We start from the raw sequence: 18,687 nt of genomic DNA, 5'->3' as shown, positions 1-18,687 counted from the left end.
AAACGTGAGACCATGAGGCAAACGTTAGCTGAAAATGTAACTACAAGATGACAAAATACTGAAACGTGACAAATATATAACTAAATATATGGCGACACCAGTTGAACGCTGGATTAAAAATATATATATTAAAATAATAAAAGTTCTTGATTTGTAAAAGAAAAAAAGTGAATCAAAGTTTTGTCTGGAAATTAGTGAAATATATGAACAGAAACAGATCAGAAAGCAAGAATATGTTTGGATGCCATTTCTTATTGGCTTAAATATATAATTTTTTTTAAGGCCGTAATAATAATAATAGATTTACTAGGCATCTACACCGAAGAGCTTTTCGACTGTTGCTGAGGGAGGGAGTGAGAGAAGGCGGAGGAGACGAGGGTGGAGAAGAGGAAGAGGAGGAGGAGGAGGAAGCGGAGGTGACAGCCTCCTGAATGAACCTGCCCACTGGAACGCAAGGCTGTGGCGCAGACTGCTGAGATGCTGCGACGTGTTTCGAAGTGCGCGTGCGCGTGTGTGCATGCGTGTGTGTGAGAGGGAGAGAGGATAAAATGACTTGACTCAGTGCAGAGAGAGTTCACAGCGTGTCCAGGCTGCGGACAGAGCGCAAACCATTTCTGCGACTGTTCCACGGCGCACACCCTGTGGGTTGGTCGTGTACGATTTAAATGAACATTGTAAACTCAATGTTCTGGGAAGAATGGCTCTGGTAGATGAATCGAGGAAACTTGGGTAATTTATTTGAAGCATTAGTGAAATAGAACTTAAATGTCGGATCTTCCATAACCTAAAAGTCCTCTGGCATCTTCTCCTTGCAGGATCTCCGTGACCATGGATGAGACACCTCAGGGGGTTAGAGCTGCGACCACCAGTGCTCTGTTGCTGGGCTGTATAACTCTGCTGCTGTCCCTGCACCTGTGCCGCTGGCTGCGGCAGTGGTCAGTCCCGGGTGTGCCCGGTCCCTTCCCCTGGCCCGTCATCGGGAACGCGTCACAGCTGGGCAAAGCGCCGCACTTGTCTCTGACGCGCATGGCGCAAAAGTACGGCAACGTCTTCCAGATCAAGCTGGGCTGTCGCAGCGTGGTGGTTCTGAACGGGGACTCCATCAAATCGGCCCTGATCAAGCAGGGGAAGGAGTTTGCAGGCAGACCGAATTTTACTTCTTTCCAGTTCGTGGGGAACGGGAACAGCCTGGCGTTCAACACCGTTACGGACTGGTGGAAGCTGCACCGCAGGGCGACCCAGTCCACTGTGCGCATGTTCTCCACGGGGAACCCGCAAACCAAAAAGACTTTTGAGCATCACGTTCTCTGCGAGGTGAAGCAGCTGCTGCAGCTCTTTCTGCTGAAGACCAAGGAGCAGGGCTACTTCCACCCCATGACCTTGTTGGTGGTCTCCACGGCCAACATCATGAGCGCAGTGTGCTTCGGGAAGAGGTACTCCTATGATGACGAGGAGTTTCGACAGGTGGTGGGCAGGAACGACCAGTTCACGGAGACCGTGGGGGCAGGGAGCATCGTGGACGTGATGCCCTGGCTCCAGTACTTCCCTAACCCCGTCAAAACTATGTTTGACAACTTCAAGAGCCTCAACCGGGACTTCAGTCAGTTCATCGGAGAAAAAGTGTTCGAACACAGAAAAACCATCCAGTCCAGTGTCATCAGAGACATAACTGACAGCTTGATACTGGCACTGGACCATCTGAGAGACAAGACAGGGGTTTCGGAGGAGAAGGACATTGTGACATCCACTGTTGGGGACATATTTGGGGCCAGTCAGGACACACTGTCTACTGCACAGCAGTGGATCATGCTCATCCTTGTCAAGTAAGTCACCAGTCATCATTATTTTAAAATCAAGACAAAAACAAAAGGCTGAATCAGAGGTTCGCGGATGTTTGAGGAAACTGTACAAGGTCATAACGATGCATCTGATGAAACATCACATTTTGAAGCCACCTTAGAATGACACAAACTCAGATTCAAAGACAATTCAAAGACTTGGTCATGATTGGTCTGTGAGAACAGAGGGTTCGTCCATGCACCTGTGGTTAAGGCAGTCCTTCTATTAAAAACTAAATAGAGTTTGTGTGCAGTGATGTCATGTGTGATCACCGGGGAGTCAATCTGAGACTAATGGTTCAACTGTTAAATTATTATGAACTGGGAAAACATCAGAATAACTCATCAATATTTTCTGGAAGTTAGGTGTCAACAGAATCAACATCAATTTGATCTGTTAGCCCAAACTATCACATTAACGCCCCCCATGACTTAGGGCAAAGGTCAATTTAAGTTGTGCTTTAACAGCACACATTCAGCAGAAGGATCCAGAGCCGGGCCTCTTGACTGTGAAGAAAGTTATTTTACACTGGAATTCTAATTAAGTTTCCAGTTGTCCCATTATTCAGATCCAAAGTCTGCACAAAGTTTCCTTTTAAATTTCTCATGGAATGTCTGAAGGGTGCAGCGGTCACCGATGTCACCAATTTAAATTGTTAAATGTTTGAAGTCAAAATTAGCAGCAGCGCAGCAACTTTAGCAGGTTGTGGACTAATGTGTGTTTTCTTTAATAAGAGCAGAATAATTGTTGCACAGTTAGACACTTGTATCACTATTTTATTTTAAAAGTCACAAACCTTCACGACCCAAGTCAATAGACATTATTCATAAACTCCTGAGAAACATGATGCGAGACAACCCCAAAAAAATACTCTTGCAACCCACCTGAGGGTCGCGACCCAGTCTTTGGGAAACAATGAAGTAGAGTACTAAATGAAATGAGCCAAAAACGAGTGTAACAAATTGATATCAGTAGCAGCTGATATTTCAGGTTTTATGGAGTATTATGGAGCCATCACAAGAGTCTGGTTTGGAATTCTGGTTTGGGTCTGGTCAGTCAATGATGCGCTGCACTATGTAGTTTAAAAAAAAAAAACTTGCCCTGTCAGATTCACTCTTTTTTTTCTTTTTTTCTCGTTTTTAAACTTGCCCTGTCAGATTCACTCTTTTGTTCTGTGCTGCATTTAAAACTCCGTCTTGAAACTGGCAGACGTCTGACAACAGAAGTCAATCGAAACTGAAGTTGGAACAGTATGCACATGACTTGGCATGAAGTGTGGTCGAGACCAGAAATTGCCCACCACGATGACAGAACTGTGCAAAGGTTTCAGGCAGTTATCAATAATAAGATGTTAGGTCTGATTGGTTCTTTAAAATTAACAGAATACAATGTTGGAGGTAGAGTTGCACATTTTGTAGGACTATAGTTTTGTGTATGGTATCATTAATGACAACAACCTCATGGTAAAGATTATTATATGTAGTTTGAAGCTCCGCTAAGCAGGTACGGAGGTACAGTACAGAACAGAGACGAATATCACATCATCCAGTCATACGCCATGACAGGACGGCAACGAGCTGACGCTAGTTACAGTTTGCTTCTTCATATGAAGTCCAAGGTTTCAAGATGTGTTATAAAAACACTAAAAACAAAAAGGAACATTGTAGCAAATGAAAACCACATCGTGACTACTTCCCTGTTTCAGTGAAAAAATGAAGAAATCCACAGAAGATCTGTGCTTCATTCTTGTTTGTTCGGAACAGCCTACCTCCTCATTTCCTTAAAACCCGGTGCCAGATTAGATGCTGTATTAAGGGAAAATACTGATGGCTTTTGTCAGGGTGAAGAAAGTTATTATCGCACACAAATGCGTTTATTCCAAGTATATCAGAAATAAAAGGCAGATCCTGCTGCATATTCATTGTTAGTTTCTGCTCATCGTCTGTAGCTTTGTTACCAAGACCAGACCATCACATGACTAGTTCACCTGTCTGTGCAGGTACCCTGAGCTGCAGACACGTCTTCAGCAGGGGGTGGCAAAGGTCGTGGCCCGCAGCCAACTCCCGTCCTTCTCCCCCCAGCCACAGCTGCCTTACGTCATGGCCTTCATCTATGAGGTTTTCCGCTTCACAAGCTTCATCCCTCTCACCATCCCCCACTCCACCACCGCAGACACCACGTTAATGGGCTACGCCATACCCAAGGACACAGTCATCTTCATAAACCAGTGGTCCACCAACCACAACCCATCCATTTGGCATCATCCGGACGTCTTTGACCCCGAGCGATTCCTGGACCAACAAGGCGCCTTGAACAAAGACATGACTAGCTCCGTGCTCATCTTCTCTCAGGGAAAGCGGCGATGCGTGGGTGAGGACCTGTCCAAGCTGCAGCTCTTTCTCTTCACGGCCCTTCTCAGCCACCAGTGCCACATCACTGCTAACCCAGCCGTGCCACCCAAGCTGGACTACAACTACGGCCTGACTCTGAAACCTCACACTTTCTTCATAGCCGTGACTCCAAGAGGAGAGACGTCCCTTCTGGACAGAGAGGTCAGCAGCCCAGACCACAACGAGGAGACAACTTCAGACTCACAGACTAAAGTTGACACAGAAACAAATGAAGGACGACACTTTTAACACATGAACTAAAGCATGCTTTTGTGGGCAGAAACTGTATTTATAAGCTGAGATCTATAAATTATTATATATTTTACACATACAGCATAACACTGAGTACTGATCACTGGGATATTGTGTTTTTTTGTATTTCAACAGACACAGATGTCAACACCAACTTTCCACAGGTGACATAAACAGCGGTTCATCTGAGCATTTAACCCAGTCTGACTGAAGAGTTCAGGGATGCAACACAAACTTACTCTACCTTTACAAACTGAAGCTCTACTGCTGCCCAGACAGTATAACACTTATGGCTCACATCCATCTTACAACCAGCAACACAGGATCTTTTCAGCCTGGTCCCCAGTCACATGCAGTGATGGTCAGTTTGAGGGAAAAAGATTAAATTGATTTTTATGCTTAGTTTCTGGTCATTTTTCTATATACACACAGCTGTTACAACCTTTACTCCTCTGACAAAATAATAAGGAAGACAATATTACCATTGCATTTTATATGTAAATAAATACATATAGATATATATATAGTGCAAAATGCCTAGTGCCGATGGTCAGTTTGAGAAAAATCTCATAGTATATATATACTGTATATATATATATATATATAAAAAATGCAGCTATTTCTCTTATCATTTTTATAATTTTTTTTCTCAGGTTAAATTATGGTCTATATGATTTGCTGCTTTTGCCATCATCAGAAATAGACTGCACACCTTCCTACCACGGTTGGGAGTTAGGGTCTACAGGGATTTGAAGCCACGTCCAACTGCACACAAACACGGGACCCTAGCACTATTTTTATTCAAATGGAAATTTTTAGTTCTTGCCACAGAACTGTGCTGGCCCTCATATACTGTACCATGATTTTAGACCTGATCTGGGTCTCAGCTCAAGGGTAAAATTCAGGAGGAATGGAAACATGATTTCACACCATCAGGTGGCTCAACATTCTGAACAACATCTGTAAAATCAGCCGACTTTTGATTTCTGCTCACAGATGAAATGTTGAATAATATTCTCTCACTCTTATGAGGGGAAATGATAAGTACACCGTGTTTTTCCAGACCGTACATAAACAATGTATATCCTAATGTCTACTGATTAAATTGTACTTTTTCAGAAGTGAATCAGAATAAGCTCATTAATATAATTTGTGTAACTGTATAGTTTATATATATTTTTTTTTTTTCAAAGGATTCTGTAGTTTTGTCAGAAAAAATATACGCCCTAACCCTTTAACTGAGAAAATGGCGGAGTGGTTATACGGTCGATATAATGAAATTTAATTCAAAAGTATACTAGCAAAACAAAATGTGTTTTACAATTATTTATGTTATAATTACACTTTGCTTATATTCTACTATAATTGAATTTAATAAAGATGGTTTTATTAGTTAAAACAAAACACTAGTTACAAACTGATGCCTTTGAAACACAGGGCATAAACCGCTGCTAAATGTGCTTGACCTTTAAACCCTTAGGTTCAATTTCATTATAAAGGCTCAGGAGAAAATCATCAACGTATCCACAGGCTCAGAAATATACCACATTGTCATGCTGTATTAAAATGTCCCGTCAAGACCCGCCTTGCTTGGCTAACTACTACTATAATTTCTTTGGCTTTCTGGGTAAAAATGTATTTAAATCAAGCGTAATCCTAAAGCAACGTAGCTCATCTTGCCCTTCCAGATTATCTACCATGCAAGTGAATTCATGGTGAATTTTTTTAGACATTTCCCTATGTATTAAACTGTGTACTGGGTGTATGTATGTATGTATGTATGTATGTATGTATATATATATATAAAGGAACTACAGTTCACATTTTCTTAATGTAAACTGTGGGAGGAAAACAGACATCATTTATAAACAGGGCTCAAACCGGCGATCTTCCTGCTATAAGGCAGGAGCGCTGCACGCGTGGCCCGCGTTAGCCTGGAGAGAAAGGTAAAATATTGCATAAAGTGGTGGTGAGAGAAATCCTGTATCACCACAGCTTAGACCTGACAAGAATGTATTAGCGAGATTAGTGTGAATCTCCGCACGTAAGCCTGCATCCTGTGCAGGACATTCACCAACTCTGTGAGCTGTCGAGAGCAGATTGTGCAATTACAGTGTGAATGGAAGGATACGTGAAGATCAGAATGGAGAAGAGTGCTGGGGAAACACAGCCATGAAATATCACAACATTTAGCTAGACAAAACTCAAACTCCAATGTCGGCTTGATCCTAAAGGCCCCCAGGAGGGTCTGACATATATAAATCTACAGTGAATAAATACATAAACTAAAGTGAAGTGAATTTTTTTTCAGCACTCCTGATTTTGAACTAATGTCAGGCACAGTTCAGGCCACTTGGTGTTAAGTCGACCCTGACTGAAGAGCTGGAGTTAAAAGCTAGATCTTCAACCTATTGAAAAAGTCATCAACAGACGTCCTTGCGTTATCACCAACATCAAAGTCACGACTATCTCCTGAGTTCCATTAAGTCAATGTACATGCACTTTATGTCTCAATGGTCTCCATAGTTTAAATTAAAATGACCCTCCTGGAAATGACCAGAATCAACGGACCAGAAAAGCATCGTCGAGGGAGAATCGACAGATCACAGACAGACAAACAATTACTTCTGTATTATGTCATAAAACTCCCAAAAGTTACTGTTTGCTTCAAGTACACAGCATGGCGTGATTCAGAGGTTGACTGTAGTTATAGTTACTGCACAGATGTTCTGTGAAATTAGTCATATTGATGGCTACGTTTTCAGAGCTATATAAACAAACAACTGTGTTTATTTGGGAGGGAGTATTTAAGTGGTTGGAAAAAATGCTGAAACTTGACTAGACTGGTGACCTGAATCTGATCCAGCAACAGACTCCCAATTGGCCTGGCACAAAAAGTTCCATCTAGGGAAAAGTGAACAGGAACTTTTAAACTCTACAATTATTCACACTCATGCAGGAGCCTGTCACTGCTACATTTTTCTGTCTATCTTAATCAAACAGGGTCCTGGATGGCCGCTACTGTAGCTATGTGTGTTTTGCAAGCACTTTTGGAGACAGCACAAGTTTAGTGAGTGTTTGTGTCAACGTTGTGATGAATTCAAATATAAAACAAATGATGTCATAATCGGAAGACTGTATCTATATAAACTGAGGGGCCATTTTATTAAGTACGGTGCATTAAGGCACATAAGAACATACTACAGTTTAACCAGAGCCAAAACCAGGTATCTCTTTGACGGGCTACTATAAATCCCATCAGTTCCAGTTCCATGGGCAGAATCACCATGGTGATCAGAATCATGGATGTGGAGCCAGCAAATGTTGAGCCACAAGGGGGTGCATTTGTGTCAGGATGGATCAATACATTACATAAATCCACACCGACGAGTAAGACACTAAGTAAATAATCAATCGATGTCCATCTCTTCATCCATCCATCTGTGCTTATTTCTCTGCAGGTTATTTAAGACAGAAAAAAAACTTGGTCAATTCAGAGGATTGAGATGATAATGTATCCAATGAACCTAATCCATCATCATGCTCCTGTTGGAAACCAGAGAACATGGAGTTATCCAATGCACACACAGGGAGAACATGCAAAATCCACACAGAACGACCATCAGTGACAGCCAGGGATTGAACTCCTGACATCAAGAAATGTAAGGCAACCTCACTGTGAGCATAGTGTTAAAATATACTTTTTACCGTTGTGTGACCTTGTCACCAAAGGTCAAAGTGCAGGCCACCAGCACTGCCAGGTAAAAACATTCGTCTTCAACTCTGTCGAATTTTTTTCCCGAAGAAAAACTTCCCGTTTAATCACACCTTACAGATTACACAACCTGTGTGAGATGTTATTCCTCATTATAGCCATAAATTTAGACTGAACATCATCACGGTTGTTTTGCACGCTAGCAGGACAAAGAAAACTGACGACTGCAATCAGGATCTGAAATATTTAATTACAGACTGCAGTTACATTGGTTTTTCAGTGAGTAAACTGCCAACAGTAGAATCTCTATGTAGTGTACCAGAGTTTACATAGCGTGGATAGCTTTTTTTTTTTAAATAAGTTCAGCTTTTGAATAAAGATCATGTAGAAAAATCAGTAAAGTTCAGATTAAAATAACAAAGCAGGCTGTTTTAGAACAAACATAAATACATAGGTAGGAATAAAAATATAGAAAAAAAAAGTCTTCCGAATCAAATCTTAATCAACATGCGTCTATGGGCAGCACAGAGACACGTATCTAAACTACAACCAGGAATGTCACAATTTATAAATCACTGGTGCAGAATTCCCCAACGTCTCCTGGAAAGACCTGGAATGTATCACATCATGCCACACTAATGATCTGTTTGTCACCGTCACTATAGTTTAAATACACAGACATCCATCCATCCATCCACCAGGGGGAAAAGCACATATAACCAAAACAGTTCCAGGTATACAGTATATAGTATTAAAGAAATGGAGAAACGAAAACTAAAAGGCTGTTTTAGACATTTTCCTGAAGGACAACTGACTTGACAATTCAATGTGGACCATAAACAGAAACACCAGTATTCTTTCGCAGCTTGTCTGTGATCAGACCACAGAATCACTTCACAGGCCACTTCGTGCCACCATGGATTAAATACATGAATTTTGTCCAGTGCGTACACATCACTGTTAAACATTTCTCACATTTGTACTTCTTTTAAAATATACATTTAGCACACACTTAAACCCCACTGAACAATGGGTGCGATGATTTAAAATGAATCATTCAAAATAAATGTAAACGTCACTAAAGAAAAAACACGATGATGGCTGAGAACAGCCCGTGATCTGATAACGGGAAAAAATGTTGCTGTTGAAAGGCACAGAAGAACATGAACTCCTTACAGACCAGAACAGACGCCTGAATGTGTGAGCAGGTTGTGTTACAGGGCCTGCATGCAAACACGGCCACTCAGCATCAGCACAGGTTTCTGTGACAGCAGAGTCAAATGGGCAAGAGGTCATCCACTGGTCATGGAACGCTGCAATCTTTGTTTGGGTGTGCGCCATTGTCTGATGTGCTTTTGTTATGTGTGCTGAGACAGACACGCACAGAGAAAAAGGGGTCGGGGGAAAAACAGGACAAAAAGGGAGGGAACAGATAAAGCGCAAACCACTTACAAAAAGGAATACATCCTCCTTTCCAGGAATACACAGCTATCAGACAGAATCTGCTACATCCTGTTGTACCAGGAACTATGAATGGATTCAATTGAAAGAATTATGATGGAGAGAAAAAAAACATCTAGGATTAGAAAATAATTAAATCTTTACAAATTCTCTGCACCAATACACACATATACAGCGCACGCACACACGTAGATGCTCTAATGGCACGTTTTCCTTCGTTTACCTTTCATTGCATTTCATTTCACATGCTGTTAGAAGAAAACCAGGAATAATTGTCTCGCACAGGGAAACATTGGTATGTAGACCTGGGTCGTCAAAGGTCAAAAAAACTGACCTCTCAGTTAGAGACACTCCATTCTTGCTGTAGCTTGACAAGCACCCTTACTTGTCTTGTTATTATCGGGACAATGTTTTGGAACAGATTGTTAAAATCCCACCTCCTTCCACTGAGAGTGAATTCACATTTCCCACACACTAAAAACAAACACGCTGCAGGTGCAACACTGCTGAGCTTCGCTCTCACAGTCCAACAGCTCGGCACAGATTGGGCAAATCCTTCTCAGCCTCTTCATCCTGACAAGAACAAAAACCAATCCAAATATGTGACTATGTGTGAGCAGGTGTTTGGGAAGTTTTACCGTCGCCTCTACCGTCCAGTGAGTTAGATTTTAGCTGATCAGATTTACCAACCAAAAAAATTTCCTAAAATGACCTATACAAATTTTAAGATAATTTAAAAACCCTTTGCAATTATTGATCTGATTCTCTGAGGTTTTACCTTTCCCCAACACAAAAAACATTGGAAAGGAACTCCATTTAATGTCTAAGATGAGAAAAAGGAAGAGGTTGTGACCTGGAATTATATAAAGAAGGAATTCTCTGATGGAAAAAACATATACACAACTTTCAAATGGAAAATATGTAAAGGAATGATCTTTTTTTTATTTTTATACGATACAAATGTTTTTCTCTTTTTTTTTTTCTCTGTTCTCAGTCTGGAAACTTTTTGACGTACCCTTATATTCCAAAACATTATATAATGCCTATCTATATTATATAATATTATGGGTGCTTACCTCTTTACAGGCATTATCCATTGTACTTGCAGCTTCACACATCTGTGCTGCTTTTTCCATCTGCCCAATGTCTCTGTAGCACTGCCAAAGACAAGCATTAGGTAAAGAGTACAGTTTGTGGCAGTAGGTTCCACCTGAGCACTTCTGTGGTACTAACCTGAGCTAGGTAGATGTAGTTGGCTTTAGAATATGTTGGGTGAATCTCTTCAGCCTTCAGGACAAGCACAAATGGGAAAAAATGATTTAATTTAAAGGCCAGGAACAAAAAATATACAGATTTACAGTGGAAAGTTGGCGAAGCTAAATGATTTGAGCACAATAAGGAGGTAAAACATCCTTCAGACCAACACTGAAACGTCAACTTTGAATTGTTACCTTCAGAAAATAATTTAGCGCCTCTTCAACCGTAGCACTCGGAGGTTCTCCAAACAGAGTGGTCGCCACTTTCCTTTCGATCCACGTTAACTGAGCAACCTGTGAGTAATTAGCATACCTTTAGCATCACAGGTGCAAATTACTTTAAGAAGGAATGAACACCAAAGTCTTCCACTGTTTCTTTCACATGCGAGTTTTGGTTGGGTGTGGTCAGAAATGTGTTTTGGTGAAGTTGTACTTCAATGAAATAAGGTGGGGAAAAAAATTGAAAATTGGTGGAGGACCAAGAAGTGAAGATGTTTCTGTAAAAAATGACAGCAGTCTACAACGTCTAACAAATATTATTATGATGTGGCTTATTTCAGTTTTTTTTTTGGCTTTCTCAGCTAACACTTAACTAGAGCTGCAATTTTGAGCCAATTGTGAATTCTTGTTTAAGTTTCACAATGTGTTGAGTGTCTATTTTGCATGGTTTGGTTAATTAAAATGGCACTTTCATTGACATTCATTTATCTTACTGGATAGATAAGTAAAGCTGAATATTTCTGATCCTCTGTGATGTTTCTATGACCACAGGTCCACTGTGCACTGACACTGACACCCTTTCTCTCAGAATGACAACAGGCAGCAGAGGCCTGGGTCAAACATGTAATGTTCCTGCCTCACACCTTTCATCAGCGTTATGTCTAATTACAGGTGTAGTGTTGCTTTGGCGTCATAACAGGACATTTCAAACAGAACCGCTGCCTGAATGCAAACAGTAAATCATTGTTAAACATGAATGCAACACAGCGAGGCTTGTAAAAACTCAGGTCTGTGAAAATATCAGGTGTTAACGCGCCACTAAATTTTCACAGTAACTGGCTGCTGCTGTGGCACTAATACAGGATCATTATGAGCTTCCTTTTTTTATTATTCATAATGATAGGTTTCTGTCGAGGAACTTAAATATGACAACTGACAGATCACTGAGGAACGGACACACTGACCAACTGAACATCTGCATCATTTAATCTCAAAGACAATAAAAAATGTCCAAATGCTACCTGAAATTTAATACCTGAAACTAACAATAAGCTAATGAAAAAAAACACACAATTTCAGACCAAGTAGAGGACACCAGTTGTGGGGGTTAATAGAGTTCATACAGGTGTAAAGACTGATGGGAGTCAATCACTTACTCTGTAGCACCAGCGGCCCAGCAGGTAATAGGACGAAGGGTCTTGTGGCTTCAGCTCAATGGACTTAGTCACGTGATCCTAGGAGGTGGAGGCAGAGAGTCAATCTTTAGTGTTGATTCATGACCTCTCTGTGATTCCCGCTGCCTGCTGTTCTGTCGTGATCTGTCCTGCTTCACCAACCCACAAGTATTTCACAAACATCTCTCATACACGCGATCCTGCCGGGCAAGCTCACTCTTCTTGGTGTCACGCATGTCATCCTCCCTCCCTCATTCTTTTCCATTCCCCCTCTCTGTTTCACTTATTTCTAAAAATACGACATATAGATACTGCTCTTTGTCTACTTCACATTTAGAGAGGTCGGAGGTCAATGGCCAAACCGTTTACATGATAGTTTCAAACACCAAACCAACTCACCTTGAACAGATACCCGTTCTTTATCCTGTTCTGTATCGTGTCGTACTCTGCCATTAATCCACATGCGATGGCATACCTGTGTGAGGTGAGCACAATACAACGTCAACAGAACTGTTATATTTACCTACAAATGCCACAAGTAAACAAGCGCTCATTCGTTTGTGGTTCAAGAAGTTGAGACCAAATGAACTGACATTTACAAAAACAAGAGCCTGATGAGGTCACAGAAACTAGGAGTAGTATCCCTGGCAGTTGCTGAATACATTTCTTTTTATTTTGGGTTTAGATATTTTTAAACCTTAAAACTGTACAAACAACAACATGGTGTGAATGACAGGGTAATTGTAACGCAGCGCGTTTAATTAAGCAGAGATTATTCTGACATTTTAAACCAGCATATTGACAAGGCTGAAGGGAAGAGGACAAAGGACAAGTATGCAGTAATTCTCACGTAATGTTTATAACAAAAAAGAGCACAAAGCTTCCTCACTCTCTTGTGCAGAAACTGGAAATGCAGTTTGAATGTCGCCACATTTGGGTACAATTTTTTTTTTTTTTATTTGGATCCTTGTCAACACAAGCAGTATGAGCCTAACCACAACAAAAAAAACTATGGCAAAAAAATCTCTACTGCACTACTGTGCCACAAATGATCATCTACCTTTGAGTAAGGTATCTCTAAAAAGTGTAACAACATCACAAAGACTCTTTCTAGGTCACAAACTATAAATTGGCGTAGCGTGACGGAGGAACCCCAGGATTAGAGGTTTTGAACAAGGGTCCTCATTAGGGCACATCAGCTGAAGCTGTCTGCTACACCTTATCAGCCATCTCTCCTACTATTGTTAGATTATACCCAGTGACTTGGACCATTGGACAGGTGGTAAACAGGAGACGCTCTTAACATTGGGATCTGAACAAAAGCCAGCATGTCGGCGAGGGTTTGAAGAGGAGAGTGCTGATCAAAGTCTTTTTACTGCGCAAGGCTGGTTTAATCCTGCTGGTACTGTGTCAAACACCATGAAGTTACGTAAACACTGTTGTATTTAAAGCACATGGGTCATCTGACATGGAGGTGCTGGGGTACGTGTTCAGTGACAAGCTAATTTTTTGTAAGATTCTTCTGCAATATAAAGGCTGGTCCTAGAAGGCCTCTAGAATCATATAAAAACCCTGTCAAAAACCGCGTTTGATGTCATGTTGGAGTCACTTTCTGCATAGTTAATATGACTGATCAGAAATGTACTGTTAAACCATTAAAAAACAACATCACAGCTATGTTTTTGTTGTGCCAAAAGCTGGCACTGGTTGGGTAGAGAGCTCCACAGCAGCCCAGGAGCAGAATTCTTATCCGCCTCCTGTTGTGCTGTGTTTCCAATGAACACAAGCGTCTGGATGTTAAAGCTCTGAGCAAATCCACCAGTGATGACTACAGAGAGTATCTGCTGAAAGGGAACAGAGACAGCATATATTTAGTCTTGAAGTGGCCTCTACATTTTAATCCTGCTTTCATCTCACATATAAATAGTGAGAGTTGTTCACAGTAGCCAGTTGTTCCACGACGTGTCTGCAGGATTCGGTTTAATTAAAGCAACAATGGATAAGACATTCTTTCTAAAAGAAATGAAATAGGATAGGGACAGGTGTTGAGTACCTGTCAAAGTGTAACAGTTAGTGGACATCTGCCTAATTAAATAAACAAGTCATATTTAGCAACACTCCACTGTAGAGATTTAGATCATCACCACCACAAGAGGGGGTTCACTTGGGTCCTCCTTATTCCGAGAACAGGATTCTGTATAGTCATTGGCACAGCTTTTACTTTCAGAAGCGGAGAGAGAACATTTGGACCTGGGATTGACCCTGTGGATAAATCATCACTGGGCCAATCGCTATGGCTCTATGGCTGCTTTTCTCTAACCACCAGACCACCACAACTGCATTTAAAATATTTGTTCATCACTTAATCCTGAAGGAAATCAGATTCTTCTGAGAAGCACAAGAAGGAGTCCAAGTACCAGTAACAGCACCATAGTTTGAAACCACTACTCCGTTTCAGTGTTTAAGATGTCAATATTTGAACATATATCAGTGCAGTGAGTTTTCTAAAATAAACCCCTGCTGGACAGCAGTTGTACTGCAAATTAAGACTAATTTCTGATTGACTACAAATATTAAATAAATAAATAATATTAAATAATATAAATATATTAAATATATTAAATAATATTATATATTAAGCCAGACCATCTATTATTTAGAGCAAACTGTTTCGCCACTATGTGATGTGTTAGTATAGTTGTGTTAGGATTTCATGCCCAAGTCTTTTTTTAATTAAATATCAGGAAGTATTATTAAAGTCTAGCCTACTTGGCTACTTTTGGGCATATTCTGTTTGGTAAAACAGGGACTAGTCAGTGAAATAAACCTACAGGCTGGTAAGTTTTCACCGGTGATATGATGGGGAGCTATAAAGATTTCTAAAATGGTAGCAAAGGTAACAAAATTAACTAACTGAAATCTTGAGCAGAAATATACTAGATTTGAATTCATTCACATTCACATTAAATAAACAACAACTTTTCCTGCTCTAAATAAACTGAGAAAATCCACTTCCGTTTCTCTCTCCTTCTGTGAATAATTTGTTATGGTCTACAATAGTGCATGTTAGTAGTGGCTTCAGTAATCTTTGGGGATTTTTACTAACCTGCTTAAAAGCACACTGTAAAACAAGGATATGATTAAGTGCAATCAAGGCTGAGAAGAACAAAAATGAACATTTCTCAGGTGAAGGCTGAGGCAGAGATTTCTCAACAACAAACAGGTTACCGCAAGACATATTTTTACTCAGCTCTGATTGGCTCTCTGTAACATTATTCAGCATGTGGCAACTCTCAAAGTGCTCCCTGCCAGGTATGTAAACCTAGCAGTGCTAATGGCGTAGCTACTCATCAATGAGCAGCTTATAATAGTCTTGGCTCACATCGGCATCTGGACTTTCCCCTGTTGGCTTAGACTTGGTGGAGTTGGCACTTGTTTTTCCACCTCCTGTTTTTCACCCTGAGTATTCTATGTATATAATTTACGAAAGGATCAAAGAGAGAGTTTTTTCTTCATGCTGGTGACGAGGTACATGTTTTTTGTTTGTATGAATCATGCGTTGTGTTCAAGTTGACCAGGGCTTTAACGGAGAGACAGAGGCAGGTGCGGACAGCAGTTAGGGAAGGGTGCGAATCCGAAAAAGTGATGTGAAGCTGCAGAGAGGCGTGTTTGGCCTCGGGGGCCAACTTGCCGCTGTTAATCCTTTCCTTTTTTCTCTGAATTGAAATACTATCTCTGCCTGACTGTTGAGGGCAAGGAAATATCAAGAGAAAGTAAAGAGAGGTAGGTGGGAGCAGAACATGACAGGAGGGAATATGAGAGACAGGCAGAACACCGAGTTGTGCAAGGGTAGTCCAGGTTTGTACTGCAGCTCAGTAAATCTTCCATGCTAGACAGAGCAAAAACATTTTTTTTCAAGTGATTTCAGTGCTTAGATATAGCTTTCCTCGTGTTAAAGGCTCCCAAAGAGCTGAGCGCTCGAGGTACAGCACTCTTTTCACTTCCACAGGGAACACGGCCTAATGCTGCCACGGTGATGCCAATGTGGCAAACAAAGGCACGAGTTCAAAATGAAAGCCATCCTGGTTGAGGGCGAAGTGAAGCCCTTTTCTGTTTCCTCTGTCTGCTCAGCTTCAGTCTGTCTGCCCTAATCCATGGGCCATTGTACCATCAGAGAGGCCCACCAGCCAGGGATTTACATCTACTGAATTCTCATGAAGCGATAAGTGAAAACACACCTAAAGACACTGCCCACCACACAGGAGCCAATCACATCGTCCAATCATAGCCCTGTCAAAATTAACAGGTTTCGCACTTGCTCTACGATATTAAAAACACCTCACGTATGAGCACAGATGATAGATTAGATGAGAGAAAATACAGTGAAGCCCCCGGAAAAGAGCAGATGTGGCAGTTCAGTAGTTTTAATTCACTATTTAGAGACACACCTCCTTACACATTTCCTGGCAGTCCTATTGTGTTTCATTACTAGTTTAAGGACTTCCTTTTATAGAACATAATGGGAGGATTTGTCAAAGGTTGGCATTCTTCATGTCACACCGTTCTTGAAATTTCACAGTTTCAATAAGTGCCATCAACCAGACTGCAGGTCCTGGACGATCCAGTGTCCATGACATCTACAGTACCTGCAGGCTTCCCCCCCCAGGTCTCAGTCTGTGTTTAGTGAATGCACACAAAAACACATTGTACATCCTGTTGGTGACAAATTTCCTTTCTTCCTGCAGAAGAGGCTTGCATTATTCATTATGCGTGCACTCTGTATTTAGTTACATCCCCGACTGGTCCTGCCAGGAATAGATACAGTAGGGCAGGTTGGGTTTGTTGGGATGGTCCAAATGCTCTAACAGCAAGTTTGTCACTTCATAATCTGAGTGACAGTGCATCAGGTTACTAAAGTTCACCGCAAGGTAGGAAATCAACTTTTTATTTCAACTTTTTATTTCAACTATTTATTATATAATAATGAACTGTAAACTCTTTCTGGCTCTAGATACAGTTATGGCTTAAAGCTAATAATTTTACCCGTAGCCATCTTTTTGGCTAATGTTAAGCAGCTTTAAACTATTGTTAAAACATATTATATGTGCTTTTTTTGTTTAATACAATTTTACAATTTGTTTATTAATCATGCAAGATTTATTGAACAATGTAGATGCTTTTTTTGACTTGCTTTTATATACAGTAATGGCTAACTGTTAACTAGTGCTAAATTTTAGTCATCTCTGTAGTGAACATGCAGCTATTTCTAGCAGATTTTAGAGGCATTCCTAAAAATGTCCTGCATCATGTGTACTTTTCCAGACCTCTTTAAGTGTCTTAAAAACCACAGTTTACAACAACCGACCGCAGCAGCTAGTGGATTTTTTTTTTAGATGGGGGATTAATGCCGTGACTACAGGATTTCTTAAATCTAGTGTGTAAGACCTTATCGTATTTATTGATTTTTACCAAATATGTGAAATTGTTTCAAGACTCATTACTTTCACAGAAGGTCTCAATGCACTGATTTTGTGTTTGTGGCAAAGCTGAAACCTGCAGTCAAACTAAACAGCCCTTGTCATTATGTGACAGTCTGGGTGGCTTTCAAGGAAACAGGTGACACGTTTATTTCAATGCATTTAATCACTAAGTAAACAGTTGCCTCGGGCTTAACCCTCTCTGACTTAAACCTCCCTGAAACTGCCTGGCACCACCCCCACTCCTTGCCTCCTCCCTTCTTTAAGTGCGGCTTTACCTACTCTGCCCTGTCCATTCAACTTAAGACAGTGTTTCTGCTCGGTTTAAGACCCTTACAAATTCCATTAGTGGATACAGGATTAGGGATAAAGCTTTTTTAAAGCTGTTGCTCTTAATTAACTAAACAAACATGGCCTTTTATTCTACCTGACATCTTGAGTTTTGAGGTATGTGTTTGACCTAAGACCATTATCCTCTAATAAACAAAGCAAACAGGGGCTTTGGCTCCAGCAGAGAGTTAGGGCCTCATTTCCAAAAAAAAGGACACAAACGCAGACAGAGATAAAGAAGATAAAGCAACCTCATGATCCAAGAAGAAGAATTTTGGTGTTGAAACGTAATTCACTTATTTCACATTTGTAAATGCATTTATATGATGTTCTCAGAGCAAACAGTCAGAGTTAGTTGTAGGAGTTAGAGCCCTGTTCTATTGCCTCAGACTGACTGAATTAGTTACTGGGTGGTCTGACTGAAACTCCCACACAAGCAGCGTGACCTTAGTATTGCTATATTATTAGCAAACATGTTAGTGCCCGATGCCAGCGTTGAATATGTGACGATGCAACTTCCTGCAGAACCAAAAACTGCAATACTGAGACAACATTAATTACACACGCTACCAC

The 18,687-nt window shown here is 40.8% G+C and overlaps 2 protein-coding genes across 7 annotated transcripts in view; one reads left to right on the top strand and one right to left on the bottom strand.

Moving 5' to 3' along the window:
- Nucleotides 1–346: 346 nt before the first annotated feature.
- On the top strand, nucleotides 347–4,883 carry cyp1b1 (cytochrome P450, family 1, subfamily B, polypeptide 1). Its single transcript, XM_008322165.3, has 3 exons — nucleotides 347–729; nucleotides 816–1,823; nucleotides 3,839–4,883. The coding sequence occupies exons 1-3, from the start codon at nucleotides 698–700 to the stop codon at nucleotides 4,476–4,478; spliced, it is 1,680 nt and encodes a 559-aa protein (XP_008320387.1). The 5' UTR covers nucleotides 347–697; the 3' UTR covers nucleotides 4,479–4,883.
- A 222-nt stretch (nucleotides 4,884–5,105) lies between these two features.
- rmdn2 (regulator of microtubule dynamics 2) overlaps nucleotides 5,106–18,687 on the bottom strand; it is a 29,606-nt gene continuing 16,024 nt past the window's right edge. For 5 of the 6 annotated variants that reach the window (XM_025060840.1, XM_025060839.1, XM_025060838.1 and 2 more), the window contains 6 exons: nucleotides 12,707–12,782; nucleotides 12,290–12,367; nucleotides 11,109–11,207; nucleotides 10,891–10,944; nucleotides 10,734–10,814; nucleotides 9,308–10,230 (listed from right to left, as the gene is read on the bottom strand). In XM_025060840.1, coding sequence (XP_024916608.1) covers nucleotides 10,177–10,230; nucleotides 10,734–10,814; nucleotides 10,891–10,944; nucleotides 11,109–11,207; nucleotides 12,290–12,367; nucleotides 12,707–12,782 — 442 coding nt within the window. In that variant the 3' untranslated portion in view covers nucleotides 9,308–10,176. Of the gene's footprint in view, nucleotides 7,937–9,307; nucleotides 10,231–10,733; nucleotides 10,815–10,890; nucleotides 10,945–11,108; nucleotides 11,208–12,289; nucleotides 12,368–12,706; nucleotides 12,783–18,687 lie in introns of those variants that run through there. The other variant, XM_025060837.1, reaches the window with a different exon arrangement.

The sequence above is a fragment of the Cynoglossus semilaevis genome, chromosome 12, assembly GCF_000523025.1.
Source record: "Cynoglossus semilaevis isolate Cse_v1.0 chromosome 12, Cse_v1.0, whole genome shotgun sequence".
In the NCBI taxonomy this organism is placed as follows: Eukaryota; Metazoa; Chordata; class Actinopteri; order Pleuronectiformes; family Cynoglossidae; genus Cynoglossus; species Cynoglossus semilaevis.
The sequence above is the reverse complement of the archived record's forward strand: the minus strand, read 5'-3'. Positions and strand labels throughout refer to the sequence as shown.

Excerpts from the sequence above, each read along its gene's own strand:
- cyp1b1 (XM_008322165.3), top strand. The coding sequence starts at position 698 with ATGGCTCTGGTAGATGAATCGAGGAAACTTGG. Across the intron at positions 730-815 it reads GATGAATCGAGGAAACTTGG|GATCTCCGTGACCATGGATG; the intron begins GTAATTTATTTG and ends TTCTCCTTGCAG. Across the intron at positions 1,824-3,838 it reads ATCATGCTCATCCTTGTCAA|GTACCCTGAGCTGCAGACAC; the intron begins GTAAGTCACCAG and ends CTGTCTGTGCAG.